This window comes from Drosophila santomea, chromosome 3R, assembly GCF_016746245.2.
Source record: "Drosophila santomea strain STO CAGO 1482 chromosome 3R, Prin_Dsan_1.1, whole genome shotgun sequence".
NCBI classification, from domain to species: domain Eukaryota; kingdom Metazoa; phylum Arthropoda; class Insecta; order Diptera; family Drosophilidae; genus Drosophila; species Drosophila santomea.
The window spans coordinates 690068-713527 of record NC_053019.2 but is presented as its reverse complement, the minus strand read 5'-3'; the positions used below and the strand labels follow the sequence as shown (position 1 = coordinate 713527).

The 23460-nt window shown below is 44.2% G+C and overlaps 6 protein-coding genes across 7 annotated transcripts; 3 read left to right on the top strand and 3 right to left on the bottom strand.

The window, feature by feature from the left end:
* Window positions 1-1933: 1933 nt before the first annotated feature.
* Window positions 1934-7519, bottom strand: LOC120451194 (gelsolin). 2 transcript variants are annotated; one of them, XM_039634644.1, is made up of 8 exons: window positions 7380-7519; window positions 5687-5929; window positions 5006-5198; window positions 4583-4657; window positions 4306-4501; window positions 2547-4252; window positions 2359-2484; window positions 1934-2122 (listed from the first exon to the last, which is right to left on the bottom strand). In XM_039634644.1, exons 2-8 carry the CDS (start codon window positions 5725-5727, stop codon window positions 2063-2065), a joined length of 2397 nt encoding a protein of 798 aa, XP_039490578.1. In that variant the 5' UTR covers window positions 5728-5929; window positions 7380-7519; the 3' UTR covers window positions 1934-2062. The 2 variants fall into 2 exon arrangements, with proteins under 2 accessions (XP_039490578.1, XP_039490579.1); XM_039634645.1 differs by lacking the exons at window positions 5687-5929; window positions 7380-7519 and adding an exon at window positions 5601-5619.
* Window positions 7520-7679: 160 nt separating this feature from the next.
* On the bottom strand, window positions 7680-9704 carry LOC120451195 (ATP-dependent RNA helicase abstrakt). Its single transcript, XM_039634646.2, has one exon. It carries the CDS (start codon window positions 9580-9582, stop codon window positions 7723-7725), a length of 1860 nt encoding a protein of 619 aa, XP_039490580.1. The 5' UTR covers window positions 9583-9704; the 3' UTR covers window positions 7680-7722.
* Window positions 9705-10510: 806 nt separating this feature from the next.
* On the top strand, window positions 10511-11963 carry LOC120450752 (pre-mRNA-splicing factor RBM22). Its single transcript, XM_039633875.2, has one exon. It carries the CDS (start codon window positions 10631-10633, stop codon window positions 11885-11887), a length of 1257 nt encoding a protein of 418 aa, XP_039489809.1. The 5' UTR covers window positions 10511-10630; the 3' UTR covers window positions 11888-11963.
* Window positions 11964-13290: 1327 nt separating this feature from the next.
* On the top strand, window positions 13291-15543 carry LOC120450751 (guanine deaminase). Its single transcript, XM_039633874.2, has 5 exons — window positions 13291-13511; window positions 13568-13828; window positions 14281-14435; window positions 14494-14767; window positions 14831-15543. The coding sequence occupies exons 1-5, from the start codon at window positions 13413-13415 to the stop codon at window positions 15380-15382; spliced, it is 1341 nt and encodes a 446-aa protein (XP_039489808.1). The 5' UTR covers window positions 13291-13412; the 3' UTR covers window positions 15383-15543.
* A 195-nt stretch (window positions 15544-15738) lies between these two features.
* LOC120450750 (cyclin-G-associated kinase) lies at window positions 15739-20531 on the bottom strand. The gene is made up of 9 exons (XM_039633872.2): window positions 20235-20531; window positions 19601-19831; window positions 19390-19529; window positions 18370-19332; window positions 17805-18214; window positions 17374-17747; window positions 16370-17319; window positions 16155-16316; window positions 15739-16100 (listed from the first exon to the last, which is right to left on the bottom strand). Exons 1-9 carry the CDS (start codon window positions 20404-20406, stop codon window positions 15990-15992), a joined length of 3513 nt encoding a protein of 1170 aa, XP_039489806.1. The 5' UTR covers window positions 20407-20531; the 3' UTR covers window positions 15739-15989.
* A 1243-nt stretch (window positions 20532-21774) lies between these two features.
* LOC120452276 lies at window positions 21775-23267 on the top strand. Its single transcript, XM_039636407.1, has one exon. It carries the CDS (start codon window positions 21844-21846, stop codon window positions 22573-22575), a length of 732 nt encoding a protein of 243 aa, XP_039492341.1. The 5' UTR covers window positions 21775-21843; the 3' UTR covers window positions 22576-23267.
* Window positions 23268-23460: the final 193 nt, after the last annotated feature.

Below are 23460 nucleotides of genomic sequence, written 5' to 3'. Positions count from 1 at the left end.
CGAAATTTTTCGGCGTACAAATAAATATGTTAGCCCTGTTGCAATTTTTTTTTTTTTAATTAAATTCAACAAAGTAGTCCAGCAAGGTTGTCTTTGCAAATTACGGAGCAGATAAAGCTTTAAAGTGTTAGATGATTTGAAAAGTATACAAATGACACACTAAATTGTTCTCCTTGTGTCCTTGTTTATTATATTTGCTCTACGGCATCTGAACACATTTGTGTGTGCTTTAATCGAATGTTACTTTTAAAAGGCTCTTATATTTAATTGTAGATATCCAAAGTAGAAAGGAAATCATTTTTGGACCCCCGAGCCTATGTAATCGCCTAACCAAGTTTTGACACCTAAAGTACATAGATGCCATTTTTATAGCTTTTTCCATATTTCCCTAACATGTGCACTTCATAACTAATACCTTTATTTCATAATTTTAAAATAAACAAGAGAGAACGCTATAGTCGAGTTCCCCGACTATCTGATACCCGTTACTCAGCTAATAGAAGTGCGAAGGAGAGTCTTCAGCACTGACAGTTTTTGGCGGTTTGTGGGCGTTAGAGTGGGCGTGGCAAAAAGTTTTTTGGCAAATCGATAGAAATTTACTAGACTAATACAAAAATGAAAAAATATCTAAACATTTTTCAAAAGTGTGGCCGTGGCGGCTTCGGGCGGTTTGTGGGCGTTAGAGTGGGCGTGGCAAAACGTTTTTTGGCAAATCGATAGAAACTTACAAGACCAATACAAAAATGTAAAAAAAATCAAAACATTTTTCAAAAGTGTGGGCGTGGCAGTTTTGGGCGGTTTGTGGGCGTTAGAGTGGGCGTGGCAACATGAATCGACAAACTTGCGCTGCGTCTATGTCTCTGGAGTCTGTATGCCTTATCTAAACTTTCTAGCTTTTGTAGTTCCTGAGATCTGTTCCTGAGTCTGTATGCCTTATCTAAACTTTCTAGCTTTTGTAGTTCCTGAGATCTGTTCCTGAGTCTGTATGCCTTGTCTAAACTTTTTAGCTTTTGTAGTTCCTGAGATCTCGACGTTCATACGGACGGACAGACAGACAGACGGACAGACAGACGGACGGACGGACAGACGGACAGGGCCAGATCGACTCGACTATTGATCCTGATCAAGAATATATATACTTTATATGGTCGGAAACGTTGAAACATACTTTTCAACGAATCTAGTATACCCTTTTACTCTACGAGTAACGGGTATAAATACTACAGCTTATCAGTAAAAAGTCGATGAGCTACTGTACTACATTCGCAATTTTGTTTTCAGAAAAAACAAGAGAGAACACTATAGTCGAGCCACGGTCCTCTCTTGTTTTTTTTAAATATTAAAAAAAATGTTTTGCAAGTCGATAAAAATTTACCAGACTAATAAAAAAAAATAAAAAATATAAAAACATTTTTAAAAAAACCAAAGTCCCGTGATTGTACTTTTCCGCCCAGGACGGTCCCTAAGGGGTCCAAAAGCGAAACCAATTAAAGAAATCCAGAAATGAAGAAAGCTTCGGCAAGCCGAAGCTTATATACCTTTGCAGTAATATGTTTATTTTCATTAGCTATTCACCTTTCGACACTTCCAGATCGACTAGACTAGAGGTTCTGATCAAGGATCTGTATATTCTATGGGTTCGGTAGCTTACGAGTAACGGGTGTACATACTAAAGTAAAAGTACGCGTTGGCGGATTAAATCCGCCTGCTGAATGCTTGGCGGTAAGTTTCTGAGAAGATTTTTCTGAATTTAACAGTGCAATAGCGAAGGGAATTTCGATTTTGTGTAAATCTGATACATTATGATTAAAAACAATAAAACTTTGATTTTCCCATATTTTTAATTAGTTTACTGGTGCTAAACAAATTTTAGCCAACATTCTATATTGTCAAAAATACTGTATATACCGAATAAGAAACATAAAACATTTCATCATGTGTACATCATTTTATGATATTGAAAAGGTTGTCATTTATTTTTCAATTACATTAAATATAGGGTTTAAAAAGGCAAAAGCAATTATATTTTTGGTTAATTTTGCTGAGAATTAAATCATTGGTTTTAGACTTTATTGTTGGCATCAATAATAAGTTGCTTCATGTCTTCATAGCTAAACTGGTTCTGCGCGTCAAGAAAAAAGTGTAAAAATTATTAGAAATTATATAAATCTTTCATGTAGCAACTGCACATTTAAAAGCATAGGCCAAGATTATTAGTAATAAACTTACGGATCGAATGCGCTATAGCTGTTAGTATGATTAATGAGTTAACAGTGATGATATTTAAAGTCAGATATGGTCGAAAAGGTACAAGCTGTGTAACTAATGAAAGCTCTAGGCCTACTTTGGATCACGTACCTGCCAGTAATTATCGTCCCAATGGGGGAACATGCGTTGGAAAACCCTTGGTTCCTTGCCCTGGGGGACGCGGATGATGTTTACCGTGTCAAAGGAGCGAGCGGTGGGCTCCATACGAATGTAAAGCTGTAAACAAATAAAAAATATATAATTAGATGTTTTAAAGAGCGATAGTGTAACAACAAAACCTTAGCCATGTCCAGAAGCTTGGCATTTTCCTCTTCAGATGCGCCAGAGCCAACCCAAAGGTAGATCTCGTCTCCAGCATCCAATAGCATGATGTCTTCGGGGTCCAAGTCCTCTTGCTCGTATTGAACAACTTCCTCAACCTTCAAAAGTCCGGCAGAGCTAATGCGACAGTGGAAAAGGCGCGGTTCTAGCAGTGGAGCTCCAAGGTCACCCAAGCTGCGGTCGTACTGGCCTTCACCTTTTAATTCCTCCCAGAACTCATCTGGTTCGGCGCCCTCTTCCACCTGCTCGAGCTCAACGTCATCCCAGTAGTCAGAAAAGCGATCCACGGCTGCTTGTTTTTCGAAGGCAGATGCGCCCAAGCCATTCCAAATGTAGATTTTGTGGGACTTTCCGGATAGAAGGGCGAAGGCATCACTTGAGGCCAAAGATGAGCTGTCAGCGGCCACTTCGCTAGCATGAACATCGCTTTCGACGGTGCCGCGAATGCGAAAGAGCTGCGTTGACACTGGAAGTGCAGTTAAGGATGTCAATAACTTTCCCTTAAAAATCTTGTAGAAGTGACGAGGCTCGTGGCCCTGATTGGTCTGCACCAGAAGACCTTCCTTGGAACCTACTAGACTCTCCTCGAAGGCACGTTCCTTGGCCGCGGCAGAGGCTTTTACTCCATGCCACACATATGTTAGGAATCCAGTGTCCCCGTTCCTACCATCGTAGTTGTAAGTGAGTACATAAGAGGCAAATCCCATAAGAGGCAGTTTCTCCTCAAAGGGAACGCTGTTCACCACGATCTCATCGGAACCAGGCTTTGCAACGTACTGTGTGATTGTTTCAATGCCGTTCTGACCGTTATCCGGCATGAACCCAAAGGAACGACCGCCACTCTTCTTTAGCTGAGTCACCACAGAGTCGATTTCATCCTCATTTAACAATTCATCAGAGCCAATATCAAGAGCCGACCGAATAAGGCGACTATGGGCCATTCCGGCATCGCGCCAGGAGGCAAAGTACTGCTTAAAAGGTGCGGACTCAGCGCCCTCTACAATGCGGTGGATTTGGGTCCAAGCTGGGTACTTCTTGGTGCGTAGGAACTCCTGCGCCTTGGCCATGGCGTCCGTCTTCTCCTTCTGAGTGGCCCCCTTTCCGACCCACACAAAAATGCCAGATCCGGTGTCCAAGATAAAGCACTCGCGAGTGTCGAGCATAGTCTGAGTCAGTGGTTTTTGTCCAATAGTGTCCACCTTCAGCTGGCCACTGGCGTCGCTGACCTTGTAGAGAGAAACCGCTGCTGCATCCGTCCTCTCGAACGCACCATCTTCGTCGGCAGTTGACTCCTCGGGCACCTGGTCAGCAGAACCCGATCCCAGTACGTCGAAGAAGAGCTGCTTGTCAACATCAGTGCTGAAGTCGTCGACGATCTGAACACGGGCTCGTCCGTTATGATCCTGGTCCCTGATCTGATTCGCAGCGCTGATAGCCTTAAGCTTCTCAACGCGCTTGGCCTGAGAGCCTACGTAGACATATATATCGCTGCCGGCATCCAAAATGAAACAGTCACCCTTGTTCATCGACGACACGGAAAGATTAACCTGACGTACGCGGACGTTACGCTTGCCCTTGACCTGAAATAATCGCTTCTCTCCTTGGGCGTTTGTCTCTACGTGCTTAAAGCCAGTTCCGACGCCGCCCTGTTCATATCGAATGCCTACAATAATGTTCAGTTTAATGAGACGTCCAAATTGGTTTGACTAGTTTTACCGTTTTTGAAGTAGCTCAGAAAAAGCTGTGATTCGTGGTCCTGCACCTCGCGATGTTGAATAGGGCCACCATTTAACAAGTCATCTAACTGGACGGTAAGAATAGCTGCAGCTCCGGCCTCATCCGTTGAGGTCTCCGATCCCAACCAGAAGTGCACATCCCAGGACAGTTTTTTGTCTTTCTTGTTCTCAATTGTCTAAATGAATATAATTACTCGATTTTGAAAATGTTTAACTAACGTTTAATTAAAACTTTTAAAGTTTTAATGCATACTTACATTAAGAACAATAAACGAGTCCCCAGTGTAAAATTTGCCATAGTTATTTTTAGGATACACAACGGGATCAAAATTCTGAAAAAAATTAACACATTTTCTTAAAAGAACATTTTTTAGATGCCTGATTATTTGGTCTAAATATTTATTCTTGGCATCGCTCGATTCTACACAAACGTTTCGCATTTCGAGCCCAATAAATTTGGCGGGTGTTCAGTTAATTAACAAGAAGGAACCGACGTCCAATGTATATAAACAATTATTATATTTATTCTCTGGAAAGATATTTATAAACACATAGCAGCCACACTGAAGAGAGGTAAATGTCGGCCGATCTCGAGCTCAATGCAAGCGATGTAAGCAAGCGCCAGTTATTTATACAACCGAACCGGGCAGGGAAGAACTGAATCCTATAATATGACTCACCTCGATGCGCCAGATTTCCAGGCCGGGAGTACGGCCAGCGTTGGCGAAGGAGGGGTGCATGACGCGTCTGGATGGCTGCTTGCTATCCTTGCCACTAGGCTGAATTTGGTCGGAATTCACGGGAAACGCGGGACGGGCGTTTAGGGTGCCGGCTGAGCAAAGAGTGGACGAGAGGGCTAAAAACACAAGCAGTCTGAAAAAAACAAGCAGATAACTATAACTAAACTCTAATTGATTGTGACTAAAAAAACAAAACTAATTTAAACAGGAGGAATTGCTATAGTCGAGTTTGCTCGACTATCAGATACCTATTACTCAGCTAGTGGAGGTGCAAAACATTTGCTGGAATATCGGTAGAAATTGGGACAATAAAATGACAAACAATTAAAAAGAGTTTTTGGCAAATAGAATTAAGCTCTCTCTAAGCGCTCTAAACCTAAACAGAATACAATGAAATCATTATGTTAGTCAATACCATAAAAGACCAAAAACTAAAACACACCACAACTGTCACATGGGCTACTGGCGAACCCTGGAAATGAACACAAAAGTCGTGTGTTGAATTACACTGTAGCTACTTTTTTTACGCACTTACTCTATTTGAAAAGGCGGATTGTAAAAGTTTTGCTAAAATGTATCACTCCAAAGCTTTCTGGACGGCGAACTGCTCGCTTGCATTACCTGGAGATGACTGCCATGGTGGCGGCGCCAGAGGCATCCATTTCGAGTCTGCCTCTGGTCTGGTCGACGATAGCGGGCGCCGAGGAGATTCCCGAGAGCTTTGTTTATTGTTGCGATAAATATGTATGAGTCGCGAATGACGTATATGCCCAATGTGTATTGGCCTTTGTTTTTATCGCTGCGTATGTTTCCAGTTCAAACAGAGTCCGTTCCTTCTATAGATTTAAGCAGAGAGAGTGGGAACTGTAAGCAAGAGAATCATAAGGTCAATAAGAGAAGTAAAGATTTTAATATTTTCGAACTTATCGCTGACCGTATTTAGAATTGTTGTTTGACCGTCAACAAGTGCGCGTATATGTGATATACAGCCAGCCACCCACCCAGTTAACAAAGTCATAACTCGTAATAGTCTTCAACAATAAGAGCTTCCCCAAACTCGTATAAGCTATACTTCCTGATGGATTTATCGAATTTGAGTTATGGAATACTAAATGTCAATATTTCCCAAAAAGTGGTTTTGCTCTCCAGCTCCCCTATTGTATGATATCATGTTTGTCTCTCCACTGCGATGTTTGATCAGAGCATAAGGTTAAGCCGAGCAATAAAGAGCCTGCACGCGTGTGATCACAAATTGTCATTCAGTTAATGAGTTTTGACACTTGGCTCACGTGCGTATGATATCACGTCTGTTTTCGTCATTCGGCAAGCCCATTTAGCCCTTCCTCACAACTGGGTCACAACCAATATAAGAAATTAGTTTTTATTGAGAACACAGCATGGGTATGGTCAAAAAAGACTTTTGAATTAAGGCGGGTACTACAAAAAAAACTATAAACAAAGATATTCAGCATATGCAAATAGCCAGAGCACTCTCGTCCAAAAGCAGGTACGCATACTTTGAACGAGTTTTGAATATGAATTAGCCCATTTAGCACCTACTTCACTCACAAGTAATATTGTGGTCTAAAGATGACGGCTGCACATCAGTATCAGTTTGGGAGTCCGGTAAGAGTTCTCCATCGCACATTGATTTCGGTGTTCCGAAATTAAGCCTATTTGAACAAACCAATTTTGGAATAATATTATATTATTCCGAATCTGCTCACAAGTTGGACCAGATTGAATCGGTGGGAAAAAGGCAACTGTTTTTCATTTCCCATTTTTCCACGAATTTTTGGTCAGTAGATCTTTCAAAACCACTCGTATACGTAACTTTTAAGCCTTCAAATGCGTATTTCCAATAATTTCAAGATAAGGGAGATTTTAGAAAAACCCGGAGTGCGCATAGTTCACATATATGTACATTTTATATTTGATGTTTGAAAGTGATACTTGTATTTGTACACTATTATATAATACACTATTTACATATATGTATTTAAAAGTTTTCAACAATTCATGATCTGCTGACATCCCCGTAAAAAAACTAACATTAACTAAAAACATTAAAGGAATTAAAAAATTTCTTTGGTTACCATCAATGCAATTTTATCATGCTAGTATGAATATATTTTTCCAAAACCACTTTGCTAATAGCATATATTATATAGAATTGACCTTAGCTCCGATGTTTGTTTTTTTAAAAGAGTAGATAAGACAAATCAACGGCCATTTTAACGAAATGAACTCAGCAAAATAATAGTTTTGGAAGTTTGTTATTCTCTATATAATCAGCCTTCAATACTTCAATTACTTGTACGTCAATACGATCTGCGCAATTTCAGACGATCCCGGTGCGATGATTGTAAAAACTTCGAACGACAGGCGGCCAGAGCGCTGTCTCACTAAGCTGACACTAAGCGAAAGCCAAAGCTCGTGTTCGCTTTTATAATATTTTTCTTAAGCCCGAAACGCGCTCGCGTCTCGTCACAATCGCTCTCTGAGGTTGCTGGGCCGATTGATATGCTTATCAATCGTCCCAGCTTCGTGCGATAAGCGACAAACTAAGCGTAAAACAAATTCTGAAAACAAAATTTAAAAATTCCCATAAAAATATGTATGTATACTAATCTATTTATTATTATTTTAATAAGGGTTTAGTAATCTGCTGCGGTATTTGAAAGGTAGTCGCGACGTCCTATGTTTGAAGCTTGCTTGTTCTGAACAGCCTCCAGTTTTGGGCATTCCGTGATGCGATGGCCTAGACCACCACAGTAGGTGCAGCCATGCGAATCGCCCAGGTCCAGGTGCTGGAGCTCGGTCTCAGGCGCCAGTTCGTCCAAGAAATCTGGGACCTCTTGCTTGCCCTCGATGAGCAGGTGCTTCAGGTCTAGCAGGACCGACTGCTCAGTTATCTTGTTTATTAGCGTGGTAGCCAATCCCTTAGTGTTGGAACGACCTGTACGGCCAATACGATGCACATAGTTTTCAATATCGTCCGGCATGTCATAGTTAATAACATGTTGCACGTTGGGAAAGTCGAGGCCCTTCGAGGCCACATCGGTGGCCACCAGCACATCTTTTTTGCCCACGCGGTAAGCATCGACCGCTCGCGATCGTTCTTCCTGATCCTTTCCGCCATGAATTGCCACCGCCTCCACGCCTTTCAGCAGCAGATACTCATGTATGCAATCCACATCCTGCTTCTTCTCAGCAAAAACGAGCACGGGCGGCGCGGTCTTCTGCAGGCAGTCCAGCAAATATACCACTTTTGCCTCTTGCTTAACATACTCAACATGCTGGGTGACGTTCATTGACGCAGCACCCGCGCGTCCCACATTTATTGTGACAGGCTTCACGAGGGCTGAACGGGCAAAGTTTTGGATCTTTTTTGGCATGGTGGCCGAAAATAGAAGTGTCTGACGCTGGCCTTTGAAGAAGGAGAATATCGTACGCACGTCCTCTTCAAATCCCATGTCAATCATGCGGTCAGCCTCATCCATGCACAGGTACCGGCACATGTCTAGCGTAAGGATTTTCTTGTCCAGCATGTCCATGAGGCGGCCTGGTGTCGCCACAACGATATGTACTCCGCGTGAGATCACGTCAAGGGCCTCGCTGACCGGCAACCCACCCATAGCCAGGCAGGAACGAATCTCAGGCATTCCGCACACCTGAAGGTGCTTGCTGTAGTGTTGGATGATCTCGTGTGTTTGCTTGGCCAGCTCGCGGGACGGGCAGATGATCAGCCCGTAGGGGCCCTCGCTACGCTCAAAAGGCAGACTGTACTCCTGTTCCAGGGCAAACATGATGACCGGCAGCACGAAGACAAGCGTTTTTCCAGACCCTGTGAAGGCTATTCCAATTAGGTCGCGGCCAGCTAGTACAGTGGGCAGACCTTGCACTTGTATTGGGGTCGGGGTCTTAATGCCTTTGGCCGCTAAGCCGTTCAGAATACCTTTGGGGAACTTCATTTCCCGGAAGCTGCGAATGGGCGGGCTTGGATTTTCTCCCTCCACTAGGATCCTCAACTCCTGGCGCACGGCCTCGCGCTCTTTCTCCGACATTGCTCGAATGTAACGCGGCGGCTGCCAGGAGGTTTTGATGGGCTGCTCGTACTGAATTCCCTTTGCTAGCTCTGCCACACCCATAAGGGCCTTCTGCTGAGCAATGCTCTTCATAATCTTTTCCTCCTCTCGTAGCTGCTTTTCGACGGCACTCAGCTTTTTGGCCTCCGCAATTTTCTTTAGTTCTGTGTGCTGGTCAAGCAAACTAATGTTGTACTTCCGCCCCCAGGTCTCGACGTCGTGAGCGCCCAGCGAGTCTTCCTCATTCTCGTTTTCGCTCGAGGACTTTGGCTGCGCCATTTCCGAGGCTAGATGCACGATCCTACCCAACTTCATGAGGTGCTGCTTCTTCCGTTCCTTCAACGGCACGTACGGCACGTACTCCACGTTGTCCTGGTCGCCTTCCTCGGAGGAGTTAGACGACCTCCGATACCGCTTTACAAACGCCATACAAGTCGATCTATATTTCTGACTTTCGCTTTGGGTAATCTGGATGTAAACAAACAGGCCACTGCGACGTTTTAAAATTGGCTAACCCGGCTATCGACTGCAGTTTTTAAACAGTAATTCCACTGTCAGCTTTTCGCCTGGTGTATGTTTACAATTTTAGTGCGAAATACATAATTTCGCATGCTCCAGTAATCGAATACGTAGGAATTAGTCAATTTAATACGAGCAACAAATTTGCGAAAGCCAGAGCAGTACCCTTTCAACGGAACCTTGTTTTCAATTCCATTCAATTCCTTTCTGTTAAAATAACAGCGACCGAATATCCTATAAATCCGTTTCCCTTCTGTCTGCAACTGTTGTGTATAGAAATAGGTATTCTAAGCAGTGTGAATATGCTATTTAATTAAACAAATTATATCGATTGCTGACATTAAACTAACTTTCCGTCCGCTTCTAGCTTGAAACTAGGGATGTCGTGATATTAAAAAAATATCGTATCGATGATATTTTTTTTTAATAATAATAATATAGATAATAATACAGATAATAATAAATTCTCAGTGAAATTAGGAACTTTCTGAAATTTGAACATACGCACACATGCATACATATGTACATACCTTCTTTTTCGTACATTTTACGAAAACATCGTAATGTTTATTTTTAAGGTGCGAGGACATGTTTGAAGTGTTTCCACTGGTTTTTATAATTCTTTCGAACAGTTTGCATTTTGCAGTCTCGTTTTTTATTTCTATGTAATTTGATTTAATATCCATTTTATCACGTGCTCGTGTTCTTGGTATCGCGTCGAAATCAGAGTCAGCAAAGGGAAAATATCAAAACAAATATCTCAATACCGATATTTGGGCAAAAAAAATATCGATATATTGATATTTTGATATATTATCAACAACCCTACTCGAAACATCGATATTGGTATATCACTCGCCATACAACACTATACTCGACAATTTAACAAAAAAAAAAAAAAGAGCATTGTCTGGATTCAGCCCGAATTTAAAGTGCAAAATACAGAACTACCTTTGCTATGTCTATGTCAAAAACGACTAACACCTATAATCGTCAGAACTGGGAGGACGCCGAGTTTCCGATTCTGTGCCAGACTTGCCTTGGGGACAATCCGTACGTGCGGATGATTAAAGAGCGTTTCGGCAAGGAATGCAAGATATGCACGCGTCCATTCACAATATTTCGATGGTGTCCTGGTGCCCGTATGCGCTTTAAAAAGACGGAGATATGCCAAACATGTGCGCGCCTGAAGAACGTGTGCCAGACCTGTCTCTTGGACCTGGAGTACGGATTGCCCATTCAAGTACGAGACGCGGCGCTCAAAGTGGCTGACAATTTGCCACAAAGCGACGTTAACAAGGAGTACTACATACAAAACATAGACGCCCAGCTGCAGGACGGTGATGGCACAGAGGCGGCTGGGGCTGTCGGTCGATCCCTCGCTGCTAACGAAATGTTGTCCAAGCTTGCGCGCACGGCGCCGTACTACAAGCGGAACAGGCCGCACATCTGTTCCTTTTGGGTTAAGGGCGAGTGCAAGCGTGGCGAAGAGTGCCCATACCGCCACGACAAGCCGAACGAGCCGGATGATCCGCTGTGTGAGCAAAACATTAAGGACAGGTACTACGGGCGCAACGACCCAGTGGCCGAGAAGATCATGAAGCGTGCAGCCTCGCTTCCCACACTCGAGCCGCCGGAGGACCGAAACATCACCACTCTCTATGTGGGAAACCTTCCCGAAGAGATCACAGAGCCCGAGCTACGAGATCAGTTTTACCAGTTTGGCGAAATTCGATCCATTGCGCTGGTGCCACGCCAGCAGTGCGCTTTTGTACAATACACCAAAAGAAACGCTGCCGAGCTGGCTGCTGAGCGGACCTTTAACAAACTGGTGATCCAGGGCCGGAAGGTGAGCATTAAATGGGCTCACTCTCAGGCAAAACAGAGCACCGCCGCAAAGACGGACAGACGCTTCGACTTGGCCGGCATTCCTCCTCCTAGCGCGAAGCCTAACGACTACTTCAATCTTCGCCAAGAGCAAATCAACGTCATGCCCGCCGGCATGAAGCTGCATCAGCTGCCATCGAATCTAGTTCCGGCGTCGGCTTACCAAATGTACGGTCAGTCGACTTATGCAGCGCCCTACGGCAACGTCAGTTCCACAGCCGCCTCTACCTCGGATGTGAGTCTCGACTCCATATCGATTCCTCCGCCACCGGGTCAAGTACCTTATCCAAGTCAGGACGCCAGTCGGATGGGAGCTGTAAAGAAGTAGACAACCCAATGGTGAAAAGTGGTTTCAATTAAATAAATACGTTTTATAAAATAAAATACAAACACTTAAAAAAAAATTTTCAAAAGTGGAAAATGTTATTTAACAAATTTTTCATACATTGAAGATTGGATAAGTGATGCAGGCCACAATTTGAGCCTGAAATCATCAAACCAAACATATTCTTACTCGGGAGGTTTTTTTGTCTTCGATGAACTAAAATATTTTCGAAAATTAGGATCCTAAACATAAAATGTTCAATTTTTAAAACAAAATCTCATTGTTAAAGGTCTAAAAATGTAAATTTTTTTTTAAGTCTATAGTCTATATAGAACAATTTTTTGTGCTAAATTATGAAAATCCCATCAATAGTTTTTTTATTATCTCTTACACAATTTTGAATAACATGGTTTTGAGAAAATGGCGTTTAAAGTTTGCAGTCTAGGAATGACTGGCTCGTCGCCAGTCACTATTCCACAATTTCGAGAACTAGCTTTTGAGGTATTGGCATTATCTATGACTTAAAATAATACAACAAATTTTTTGTTAAGTGTATAAAGGAAGTTTCCCTTTAATATCAATAGAATTAAGCCAGAGAAGAATTGAAAAGAAAAAACACTGATTCGGCACGCTTCAACAGAAAATGCATGAGAGGTAAAAAAAAAATGTTTGATAGCAAGCCAATTGAGCAATTTTGGATACATCCACACCCACTTTTTGTCTTGTAAATTGCTATCGGTATTCAAAAAAATTTTTTGCCATGCCCACAGTTTTGATAAATGTGTGGAAATTGTTTCCTTTTATTATTAGTCATCTAAATTTCCATCGATCTGCCAAACAACTTTTTGCCACGCCCACTCTAACGCCCACAAGCCCAAATTTCTATCACTGTGCCAGAAAACGGTGAAAATTTCTTGTTCGCCCTACGACTAGCTGAGTAATGGGTATCTGATAGTCGGGGAACTCGGCTACAGCGTTCTCTCTTGTTTTAACCTTGTGCTTTTCCTTGATAGGAATGATATTGTATGTATATAAATATATTTGTATATATGTACATACATATCATTTCAGATAAGTAGGGGGACTTGCGTCTTAACTAAACATATGATCAAAGTTATATATAGCGGGTATATACATATGTACATACATTGGTCTATATACATATATTATATGGGTGTATATATATGCATTATTTACCAATATACATTTAATAATAATATAGCAAAAAACTATATTTGCGTTTTGTAATTATTTCTAGTTTTGAGATTTTTATCGATAAATTACACGTGTGCAAGCGTCGCCTATTTAAACTGTAAAAGTAAAGACAATTAAATTACAAACTAAATAATCCAGCGATTTAAACTTTAAAATATAAAGTAAGTGTCATCCCCGTATAATTGAGCGCACATTCGCAGGGAGACGCGTGCACCTTGGCTAAAGTTTAAAAACTTGTTCAGCAGAACCTAATCATTCTGTTCTTAAGTCTGTCGGAGAACACGTTTTAGTCCGCTGATAATAAAACCGCGCGATGGCAACTGTTTTTTTTGGAACTGTCGTGCACACGAAGTCGTTCAGCGAGTTCGAGTCCTTCGAAAGTGGATTCCTGGTAGTAGACGACTGTGGCAAGGTGGGCACAATGACTCCTAAAACAACACAATGATCTAACGTGTGTTTCGCACACAGATAATAGGAGTGGGTCAAGACTACCAGGCGTGGGCAAGCAACAATCCGACCCAGGCCAAGGGTCTGATCGAGGTCAAGCTGTCGGAATATCAGTTTCTTATGCCAGGTTTCGTCGACTGTCACATCCACGCGCCGCAGTTTGCTCAACTGGGATTGGGACTAGACATGCCGCTTCTCGACTGGCTGAACACGTATACTTTCCCACTGGAGGCGAAGTTTTCCAATCAGCAACACGCCCAGCAGGTCTACCAGGGTGTGGTCGTAAGTAGAACTTGGGAGCACACGAACTACTTATCATTGGGACGCACCTGCCCACCACCTTGTATTTTACTCGCAGAGATAAAAATAGGTATACTAGATTCGTTGAAAAGTATGTAACAGGTGGAAGGAAGCGTTTCCGATTGAAAGTTAAGATTATGCATGCAGATTCTAGAGACATAGACGCAGCGCAAGTTTGTTGATCCATCTTGCCACGCCCACTCTAGCGCCCACAAACTAACCAATATCACACTTGGAAATTAAAAATGTTAAATTTTGTATTAGCTTTTTAATTTCACTTTTGCAACAAACTACCGATATTTCAAAAAATGTTAAGCAAACTCGTTAGCAAACCCACTAGCTGAGTAACGGGTATTTGATAGTGCGGGAACTCGACTGTAGCGTTCTCCCTTGTTATTTGATAATAATAATGATAACGATAATTTAAACACTAGCAAGCAACACTTCGATGCGGAACCACGCTGGCGTCCTATTTCGCCACCAACCACTTGGAGTCAACGCTAACCTTGGCGCGGGAGGCGGTGCGTCAAGGCCAGCGGGCACTGGTAGGCAAGGTCTGCTCAAACTGCAACAGCCCCGACTACTACGTGTGAGTACCGAGTGTGACAAATTTCGTCTTTTAAACTTAGTATTTTTGCTCTGTACAGGGAGACAGCAGAAGAGGCGGTCAATGCAACTGTGGCTTTTGTGGACGGCGTGCGGAAGCTTGGTAGCCCATTGGTGATGCCGACAATTACGCCTCGCTTTGCCCTTAGCTGCAGCAAGGAGCTGCTAATGGGTCTGGGCGATGTAGCGAAGCGATTTGACCTGCATATCCAGAGTCACATCAGCGAAAACCTGGCAGAGATCGAGGTAGTAAAGGGGATATTTAAGACCAGTTACGCCGAAGCATACGACGATGCTGGACTGCTAACGAACAAGGTTAACTCGTTTGGGTTATAGTTTATGCGCCATCTTCACCTTTCTTCATCTTACACCTTGCAGACGGTAATGGCTCACGGTGTGCATCTGGAGGACGACGAGGTGTCACTTCTTAAAATCCGCGGGTGCTCGGTGGCCCACTGTCCCGCTTCGAACACTATGATAAGCTCGGGTCTGTGCGATGTTCAAAGACTTGTGAGCGCCGGCTTGAACGTAGGTCTCGGCACAGACGTTTCGGGGGGAAACTCCGTCTCGATTCAGGACGCCTTGCTGCGCGCATTAGATGTGTCAAAACACCTGGACTTTTTCAAAAAGCAAAACATCCGCGGAACGGGGGTGGCCAAAACACAAGATCCGAACTACATTCCGTTAAAGTACAAGCAGGCACTCTATTTGGCCACTCTGGGTGGCGCCAAAGCGCTGTCCCTGGATCAGTTGACCGGAAACTTCGTCCTAGGAAAGGAGTTCGATGCCTTGTTGGTGGATGTCAGCATCGTCGAAAAACCCTTGCGGAGGCTAAGCGTCGATGAGCTGGTGGAGAAGTTTATCTACACAGGCAGTGATCGCAATATTGTTGAGGTTTTCGTGGCCGGCAAGCGTATTAAACGGGGATAGAAGAGAGCTATTTAACCTTTAACAGTGGAATTTCTCAAGAAAAAGTATAGAGAATTTATTTTTATAGTGGTAAACATTAAATGCTGAAATGGAATTTTCAGATAATCTCCAATATACTTATTTATGTACACAGCTAAAAAGTAAAAGCAAATTTATCTTTACTAGTTTTACATTTTATACTCGGAGCAGCTATGTACATATTCTATACTTCTTGCTTCCACCACTTTATAGATTAATCACATATTGACTAATGGGTCAAGGAATCTTATTACAGCGAAATTATCTATTACAGCGAATAAATGATCTCTATGGTGTGATGGATAAGGCGTGAAAGCAATGTCGCTAAAGTCTGAGGGTTTCTGACGTTTTTGTTGTTTAATGCAAAAGGAATGTTGAATTTGGCTTTGCTGTTACACAAATTAAGTAAGATGTCCTCAGGCGTACAGAATTTGTTGTTGAGCTATATAAATTGGTTGCGCTATCGCTAGCATACATATACCAATACTTTACCTTTAGGGATTAAAGCTTACACTTTTACATGAATTTACACTAGATTCAGCTAAGAGTGCGAAAATACGGGATAACTGCGATTAATATAAGACGCGTTTTACGCGTTAAACATATTTTGCTGCGTGGCATCGTTTTCAAAATCTGTCCATGCGTTGTTTAGTTCCATAAAAATTAGCTTGGCAATCTCCTCATTCTCTGTTCCATTATGCTAAAAATAGAATGCATTAACACAAACCAAATAGTTTTTGCGCGTGTATCCTACCTTATCAGGATGAACTGCTAGGCAGGCGCGACGGTACGCTTTCTTGACCTCGGTTGGTGCCACCATGCTGGACATCTCGCAGCGCTGCCACTTGGCATTGTCCCACAGCACTGTGTGCATAGAGCAAAGAAGCGCACGGATGTTATTTTTCTTACCATCGGTCTGCAAAATTGTAAATTAAACGAAGCTTCTTTTAAGTTTTCGTATTGTCTTACCCATTCCATAATCCGCACTTTCTTCGGGTCCATATCCCTTACCAAATCTTCCTTGCGCATTTCATTAATGGATCGTGGACCATGGTTCATTTTGCTGCCAAAGGAGTAGCCTTGTTGGCCCAGAATGTCAGCAAATATGTCCTTGGATCCGCCAGTGCCCGCTTGGTGCGCTGCTTTCTGTGAATCAAAGTGGACTCGACTGTAGTCTGGCCTTGATTGGGCAGGCACCGACTGTGACTGCGTTGGCGTCCTAACAGACGATGACGTGGGATGAGTTTGCGATTGCGGCGGTGTTTGCATAAACGTTGCTTGTGGTTGCGAATATGGTGATGGCTTGTGAGTCGGGCTTGAGAACTGAGTCGGCTGGGGACTAGTGCCGACGGGAGACTTTCCACATAGCGTGCTGCGGTTAAAGTTTATGTTGAACTCCGTCACCATGTCGGCGATGTTTGCAAATGGATCTGCAGATGCCTTTACTGGATGAGTTGGTGAAAGATTCGTAGCCGCTGGCTTAGCAACAAAAGTTGGCACGGAGCCAAAATGTGCAAAGCCCGATGGCTTCAAGCTGGGCACGTTGCCTGGGTCCACAGATCCAAATATGTCGAATGGGTCAGAGTTTATTTGTGGTTGCGGCTGCTGCAGTGGCGGTGGTGGCAATATGTCAGGAATTGGCGCTGAGCCTATGCCCGTGGAGTCATCATCACCGAAGGCCCCCAACAAGTCAAAGCTGGCATCTGTGCTAGGCTTGGCGCTGGCTAACGGATCTGCTGCTGGTACGTCACTGGTCTGCTGGTTCAAATTAAGCAAGTCTATGGGTGGAGAAGGCTCTGGCGTGGACGACGGAAGTTCGTGGGCGGTCTCCGTGACATCGGGCAAAACAAGGGGAGAGCTGGCGCTCTCCCTGGTGCGGGCGCTTGATGGTAGCGAGGAATGCGTGCTGGGCTTGGTCACTAGAATACGTACATTAACCTCAATGCACAGAGCCAACTAGCGTGCGCACTTACCAAAATTGTCGACCATCTCTGCATACTCCAAATCTGAGCTAAACAAAGCGGCGGATGATCGCATGGGCTTGGCTGGCAACCATGGTGGCTTACGGCTGGGAGGTGACTCCAAGGCAGTCACAGCCAGAGAAAGTGAAACGCAGAAGCGAGGTGGCACCTGCTCAGAGTCTGGCAAGTCATCCAGGTCCTTGTTTGTGAATGTAATCAACGTTTCTGGTTCGGGGATGAATCCCGTGTTAAATTGAGACTGACATATCTTTAGGCCTTGTGGTCGCACCATTCCCTTTCGGGCGTGGAACAACACCACTGTCACATCACCGCAGACGGTCAAGTTAATCGGCAGAACTATTTTACCGGATTCGACCTGATAAAACCTGCAAGAGTTGGTTAACCAGAAATAATTTGAATGGATCTGTTGCTTTAATTCTCACCGCATAATTTCATAGTCCTGCAGTGTGCTAAGCAGCAAGTTCCCATTGCAATACACCTCCATATAGATCCTACAGCCGTCGCGCGCCTTGCTCATTCTGGGCACAGGCTGGCAAGTCATAGATACAAGGTTTGTATTCTTGTAGTGCGGCAGCAGGGGCGTGGGCCGCAGAATGTCACCGAAGTAGTACAGGTAGCGGAACTCGGAGGGGCGCAGGTTAATGGTATGCCGCTTGACAGCGAAAACTTGCACCGCGTCTTCCGGTTCCTGAAGCAAATCTGCGTACATAAGAAGCGCGCATATAACGGTGGCGGCAGTGCATCCACCCGAGTCTCCAGTCTGCACGACTACAATAGATTTAGGGTCCGCGTTGAGAAAATTGTACATGTCCGCTGATACGGTAAACAGGCCCTAATGAAAAAGAAAGATTTGATTTTTATTTTATTATTTAAGAGTTCTTCAATTGTAAAAACTTATTTTTTTTATGTACATTAAATGCTTGCAATCGTCATCTTTTTAAACTTATCACAAAACGTGATCAAATGCCTGCTGGCAACATTACATACCTCCAGATTGGGAGCATGTGGCTGTGGGCACCCATAAACTGAACATGCCTCAACGGTCCTCACGGGTGGCGGTAGACGTGGCTCTGTTCGTTGATCGAAGTTGTAAATACTAATTTTTTGTGGGACAAAACGGCTCTCTAGATATAGTCGGACGTCTTCGATGTTGTTCGTCTTGTACGTCGACTCAAATCCGTCAGACGGGCAGGGCATTACCAGGATACGAGAGGTAATGTGGCTTATATCAAGATCGTTGCGACCAAGAGATTGTTGCATTGTTTGCATCATTTTGGTGGACGTATCTTTAATGTTCTTTAAAAGCGTTCCAGCGCCGCCTCGAAGGGATGACAGAAGACTTCCGTGTCCATTACTAGATAATGGTACGGTGGCGGAGAGCGGTGTAGGGTGGGGAGTGGTGTTAGACGGTTCGGTGAAGAACTCAGAGTGAACCGAACTTTTGCGATAAGGACTCTCGGTCGGAAGAGACTCGATGGGAGTTGTATGAATGTCTAGAGGTCCTTTAAGCGACCAATTATGTGTCTCAGCGAGGGCTGCGAGGCCTTCTAGCACCATGGCAATATCCAGGCGCTCGAAGGGGTTCACTTTTAAACAGCCTCGGATTATATCGCGAAAGCACTGGTACTGAGGATCTGGCGGTAGTATGTAATTGGCGTTAATGATTCGTAGCTTGCCGCCATCCTCATAGGGATGCTTGCGATAGCACAGGAAGTAGAGGATGCAGCCGAGAGCCCATATATCCACTTTGGGTCCGATGGGGTTGTTGGACCAAGTGTCGAGCATCTCAGGAGATCGGTACATCGGTGTAGTAACAGTGTTTAGCTGGTCCTCCAGCATGCTGCGCTGGTTGGCGCTCCACTGAAAGGTGGGTGACTGCACCTCCGTGCTGGCGGATCCAAAGTCGCACAGCTTGATTTGTTTGTCGTTGCCAATGAGAAAGTTCTCGATCTGCAACCAAATAGGAGGGTATTAGTCTGTGACTTGCAGCTAATGTTGCAGAACAACCTTTATGTCTCGGTGGGCTATCGGCGGAGACTGTGCGTGCAAGCTGGCCACAGCCCGAGCCATTTGGTAGAAGATGCGCAGCACACAGGTGGGATCGATCGGGGCATTGTTTGTTCTTAAGCAGTCGACCAGTGAGCCGCCTGCCAAGAATACAAATCCATGTGCTCAAGTGTACATACTGTATGATTGGACGCTCTAAGGCGCCACTTACCTTTACACAGCTCGGTGAGAAGCAGGTACTGAGCTCCTAATTGAGCTGACGGGGCGGTATAACTGGAACCCACAAAGGCGACAATGTTTGCGTGCCCCGACACCTGCTTGTGGATGCTGATCTCGTTGATGATGGCGGTGGAGGCCTGCTTGTCAGCCGCGATTAAGCGCTTGAGGGCGTATTCTGTGCTAGTTTGCACATCTTGGGCTACGTACACAAAGGCGTATCCGCCTGAAAAAGGGGATGGAAGCGAAAAGCCAAGTAGATAACGAGATACTGATAAGAGCCTGCCTAAATGCTAAATGCGATACGCCCAACAGCTGGTAGCCTAATATGTATTTACAAATATTCTGTCGTCTTATCTACAGCTCTCGCAACGGATGCGAACTTTTACCCTCCTCCAGCCTACTATTCTTCTTATATAAGAATTGGTTTCAGAGGTCATGGGCGCAGGTGGTAATGCATAACCGTGATAGTAGCGATGCACAGTGGCCAAAATGTGTCTGCTGGCCTGGCTGAGCTGGAGCTGCGCCTCTCAACATCAGAAAGCGTAAACAAGGCACAGACAAGTACTTGGATCGGCCTGGTGGCTTCAGTTGCACTTCCTATTGATTTTTCAACCCACGCGCCTCACCTTCGGCAATGACACACTTGATGCACAGCCTGTGCCCAGCTACTTCTACGAACTGGCCCACGAAGTCGTTGTCCAGCCTGCCCCCGAGGGCTCCTGGTGCTCCGCCTCCTGCCGTTTCGTTGGCCTCGCTGGAGAAGTAGTTAAAGTTCAGCGACTTAAAGAACTCGCTCATTTTGGTGGTGGCCAATGCTTGACGGCTAGAGTCCACAATTTATTCACTTATAATATCAGGCTCCCGTTAACAGAACTAAAACATTTTCTTAGCACTGTGACCACAAAAAATAAAAAGATGAATGTGCAGGGCTGCGGAGGTCCAGGTTCGGCAGCAGGTGGGAGCGGAAGCTGTTGGCTCCGATAACTTGATCCCGTAGCCCTGGCGCGCAATCGATACTTGGCGCTTTAATCTTATCGATGTGGCGCGTGGATAACGGAAATATTTATAATGTACTAATTTACAGTTATTGAATGGGAACATTTTGGAATGTGTATTTAATTGATCGAAATTATATATAAAATTTAATAGAAAAAAATTGGAGTCTTAGAAAACAAAAATTATTATTATAATGATTATATGCATATAATATCCCTATATTTAAGGTAGTTTGTTTGGACGCACGGCGCCTTACCAAGAAATCAAATAAATTGTGGTATTTTTACACAGAGGAATAAAAATCAAGACTATTGCAAAGCCTTTCAAAGTTGGAAGTTATTGCTAGGTTTTATTTCCTAGACTGCCCGATATGGTGGAATAAACAAGACCAACTTGGCTAGGGACCCTAAACCTAAGTGTATACTTTAAAGATTTCTTTCCGCTAATACATGCTCTTTAACAAGAAGCAATTTAGCTTCATAAGGTTAAAAAGGTCTCACTTAGGACCCCCACTGGGACTGTGACAACTTTAAAGAAAACTCGCGGATAACAATTTTGAAAGGTTTTTTAGCCGGCTTGGATTATAATATACTGTTTTTCCCAAAAAGTTATTCCCCTTTGAGTCGCCTGAGTAAACTCCCGCATTTAGGTGTGCATTGAGCGTGCATGTGTCTTTGAACCAATTCAAGGTCCAGCTCTGAAGTTTGAGTTTCCTATGTACATACATCGAGCAAGATAGAGTCGGCTTGCAGTCAACAGCTAATTGGGAAACCTTCCGAAAACCTTTTTAGGAGCGACTACGGATAGCTGCAGATGGCCGTAAGTTTACGTAAGCCGAACTGCGCAGATAGTTTCATCAATGGTGTGTAGTATGTAATTTGCCTGTTGCAGCTGGCCAACTTCACGTAACACATTGAGATCGCTCGAATGCAAAATACTCAACCTTATCAGCGTATCGGTAAGCGCCGCCCTGCCCTACTCCAACGTTGTATCGATGCCCCCGATCTAGCATTGACACGATTTTCAGGGAGCCACATTTGGCCAAAGCCGTGTAATGTAAGACAATAAAAAATAAACATTTTCCGCGCCATTTGGCGGGCCAGCAAAGCGGTCGGGCCGTGGAAAAGCCCTCTGCAGGCCAACAGCGGGGACATTCTGTTTGCACAACTGCAGACGAGAACACGGTGTCGAAAAAACTCATTACCTTTGGACTTACATAGACTTGAAACTGGAGCCACCATGTTTCGGCGAGTAATCGATATCCCCAGACTGATCTACATGCTGGCGGCGGTCGTCGTGCCCTGTCGGGCCCAATTCTACCCTTTAGTCGGACTAGGACCGGCTCCGAATCCCGCTAAATTTCCGAGTGCAGTGCCACGCCTGGTGCTCTACAACCCCTTTAGTGGGCAGCAGCTGGAGCCGCTTCGGTACTCGGCCCTTTTGCAGGACAGACGAAAGTCCGTGAACGGAAATATCGTAGAGCTACCTCAGCTCTGGCAGCCCTGCTCCTGCGCCGAGTTCTCCTGCCGGTGCTGCATTGGCTTGGCTCTGGGCTTTGGCGAATCAGACAACCAGCGGTTGTGCGCCGCCATCGACTACAACCGGGCGGACCTAGGTCTGCGCCTCAGCGTCGAGATAAACCAGCGCAACGTGGCAACCTTCGGATTCTCAGCTCGAAATCCGCCCGAATACTGCGTGCCGCTGCCGCTCTCGAGCTGCCTGAGACTATATGACATCCGTACCTTCGGCGAGGGCAATATGCAGGTATGTCTGTCGGTGGTCTTAAAGATTCTGGCCAGCCAGTTCTTCGAGTACCGCCTCAGCTGCCTGCGCTTTGGCGCCAGGGGAGTATTTTTCGTTCGCGACGTGTCGCAGGATCAAGGGCAGGGACAGGAGGCACTGGAGCAGCGGTCTAGATCCGATGCGGGTCAGGAAGCTGGCAGACAGAAGCAGCTTCAGTTTCTACGCTAGATGATTTTGGTCTTTCCCTCACGCGCTTCAAATTGTAATCATCCATGCATGCTTGGATACTTGTTACTTGTTAAGTGGAAAAGTTAAATTTAAGTTAATTAAAAAGCCTTTAACTCTAAGACCGCGCCCAGCAGCACAGATCCCATGAAAACGGCAAAAATTGGCAGAAAACTGGGCCCTCACTTGGGATTGTACTGACGATGATGCAACTGCCTTAGATCTTATCGCACATATGAATGTACCAACGGATGTAATCGTTCTTTAAAACATTTTGGTTACCGATCGCGCACACAGCAATTACTTCTCTGCCCGCCCACTAATTCAAATGGAGAGTGAGATGCGACGGCCCTCCAACCATTTAGGCTGCAAATGATAATGAAGTGGCCAAGGGGTCTTAAATAACAAATAATATTATCAAGCCTGAGTATCCTAGCTTGCGCAGACTCGCAACTAAAAGATAGGATAATATTTTTGTTTGTTTGCTAAGGGTATATTGATTTTAGCCAGTGGTTTGGGCAGTTGCGACCTGTAAAGTATATTCTGGTTCGCCCGTCTGTTCGTTTCCAACTTTCCCAAAAGTCTTATTTTTATTGCAAGTTGTATAGAAGTCGGAAAGGGTCGAATCGGAACACTACCATAATTATCATATGATGATGATTTATTATAGATGATTTTATATATATATAACTACTGGCACGGTATTAAAGTTTAAGCTTACCAAAGCAAAATTTCTTGTTTCGTATCGATTTTATTTCCTTTTAACATTTAGTACTCATACTTTATTATTATTAAACTAAGTCAATACTTATAATTTAAATATTTTTTGATCGTATGTAACTATTTCAATCAAATATGTTATGCAAACCGTAAGAAATATTTGCCTGA

Coding starts and splice junctions, on each gene's coding strand:
- LOC120450750 (XM_039633872.2), bottom strand. CDS start 20,406: ATGAGCGAGTTCTTTAAGTCGCTGAACTTTAACTACTTCTCCAGCGAG. Junction 18,215..18,369: donor CACATGCTCCCAATCTGGAG/GTATGTAATGTT, acceptor CTTTTTCATTAG/GGCCTGTTTACCGTATCAGC. Junction 17,320..17,373: donor AGAGATGGTCGACAATTTTG/GTAAGTGCGCAC, acceptor TACGTATTCTAG/TGACCAAGCCCAGCACGCAT.
- LOC120451194 (XM_039634644.1), bottom strand. CDS start 5,727: ATGGATGCCTCTGGCGCCGCCACCATGGCAGTCATCTCCAG. Junction 5,199..5,686: donor ACCATGGCAGTCATCTCCAG/GTAATGCAAGCG, acceptor TGTTTTTTTCAG/ACTGCTTGTGTTTTTAGCCC. Junction 4,253..4,305: donor TCTGAGCTACTTCAAAAACG/GTAAAACTAGTC, acceptor ACATTATTGTAG/GCATTCGATATGAACAGGGC.
- LOC120450752 (XM_039633875.2), top strand. CDS start 10,631: ATGTCTATGTCAAAAACGACTAACACCTATAATCGTCAGAACTGGGAG.
- LOC120452276 (XM_039636407.1), top strand. CDS start 21,844: ATGTTTCGGCGAGTAATCGATATCCCCAGACTGATCTACATGCTGGCG.
- LOC120450751 (XM_039633874.2), top strand. CDS start 13,413: ATGGCAACTGTTTTTTTTGGAACTGTCGTGCACACGAAGTCGTTCAGC. Junction 13,512..13,567: donor TAGTAGACGACTGTGGCAAG/GTGGGCACAATG, acceptor TTTCGCACACAG/ATAATAGGAGTGGGTCAAGA. Junction 14,436..14,493: donor AACAGCCCCGACTACTACGT/GTGAGTACCGAG, acceptor TGCTCTGTACAG/GGAGACAGCAGAAGAGGCGG.
- LOC120451195 (XM_039634646.2), bottom strand. CDS start 9,582: ATGGCGTTTGTAAAGCGGTATCGGAGGTCGTCTAACTCCTCCGAGGAA.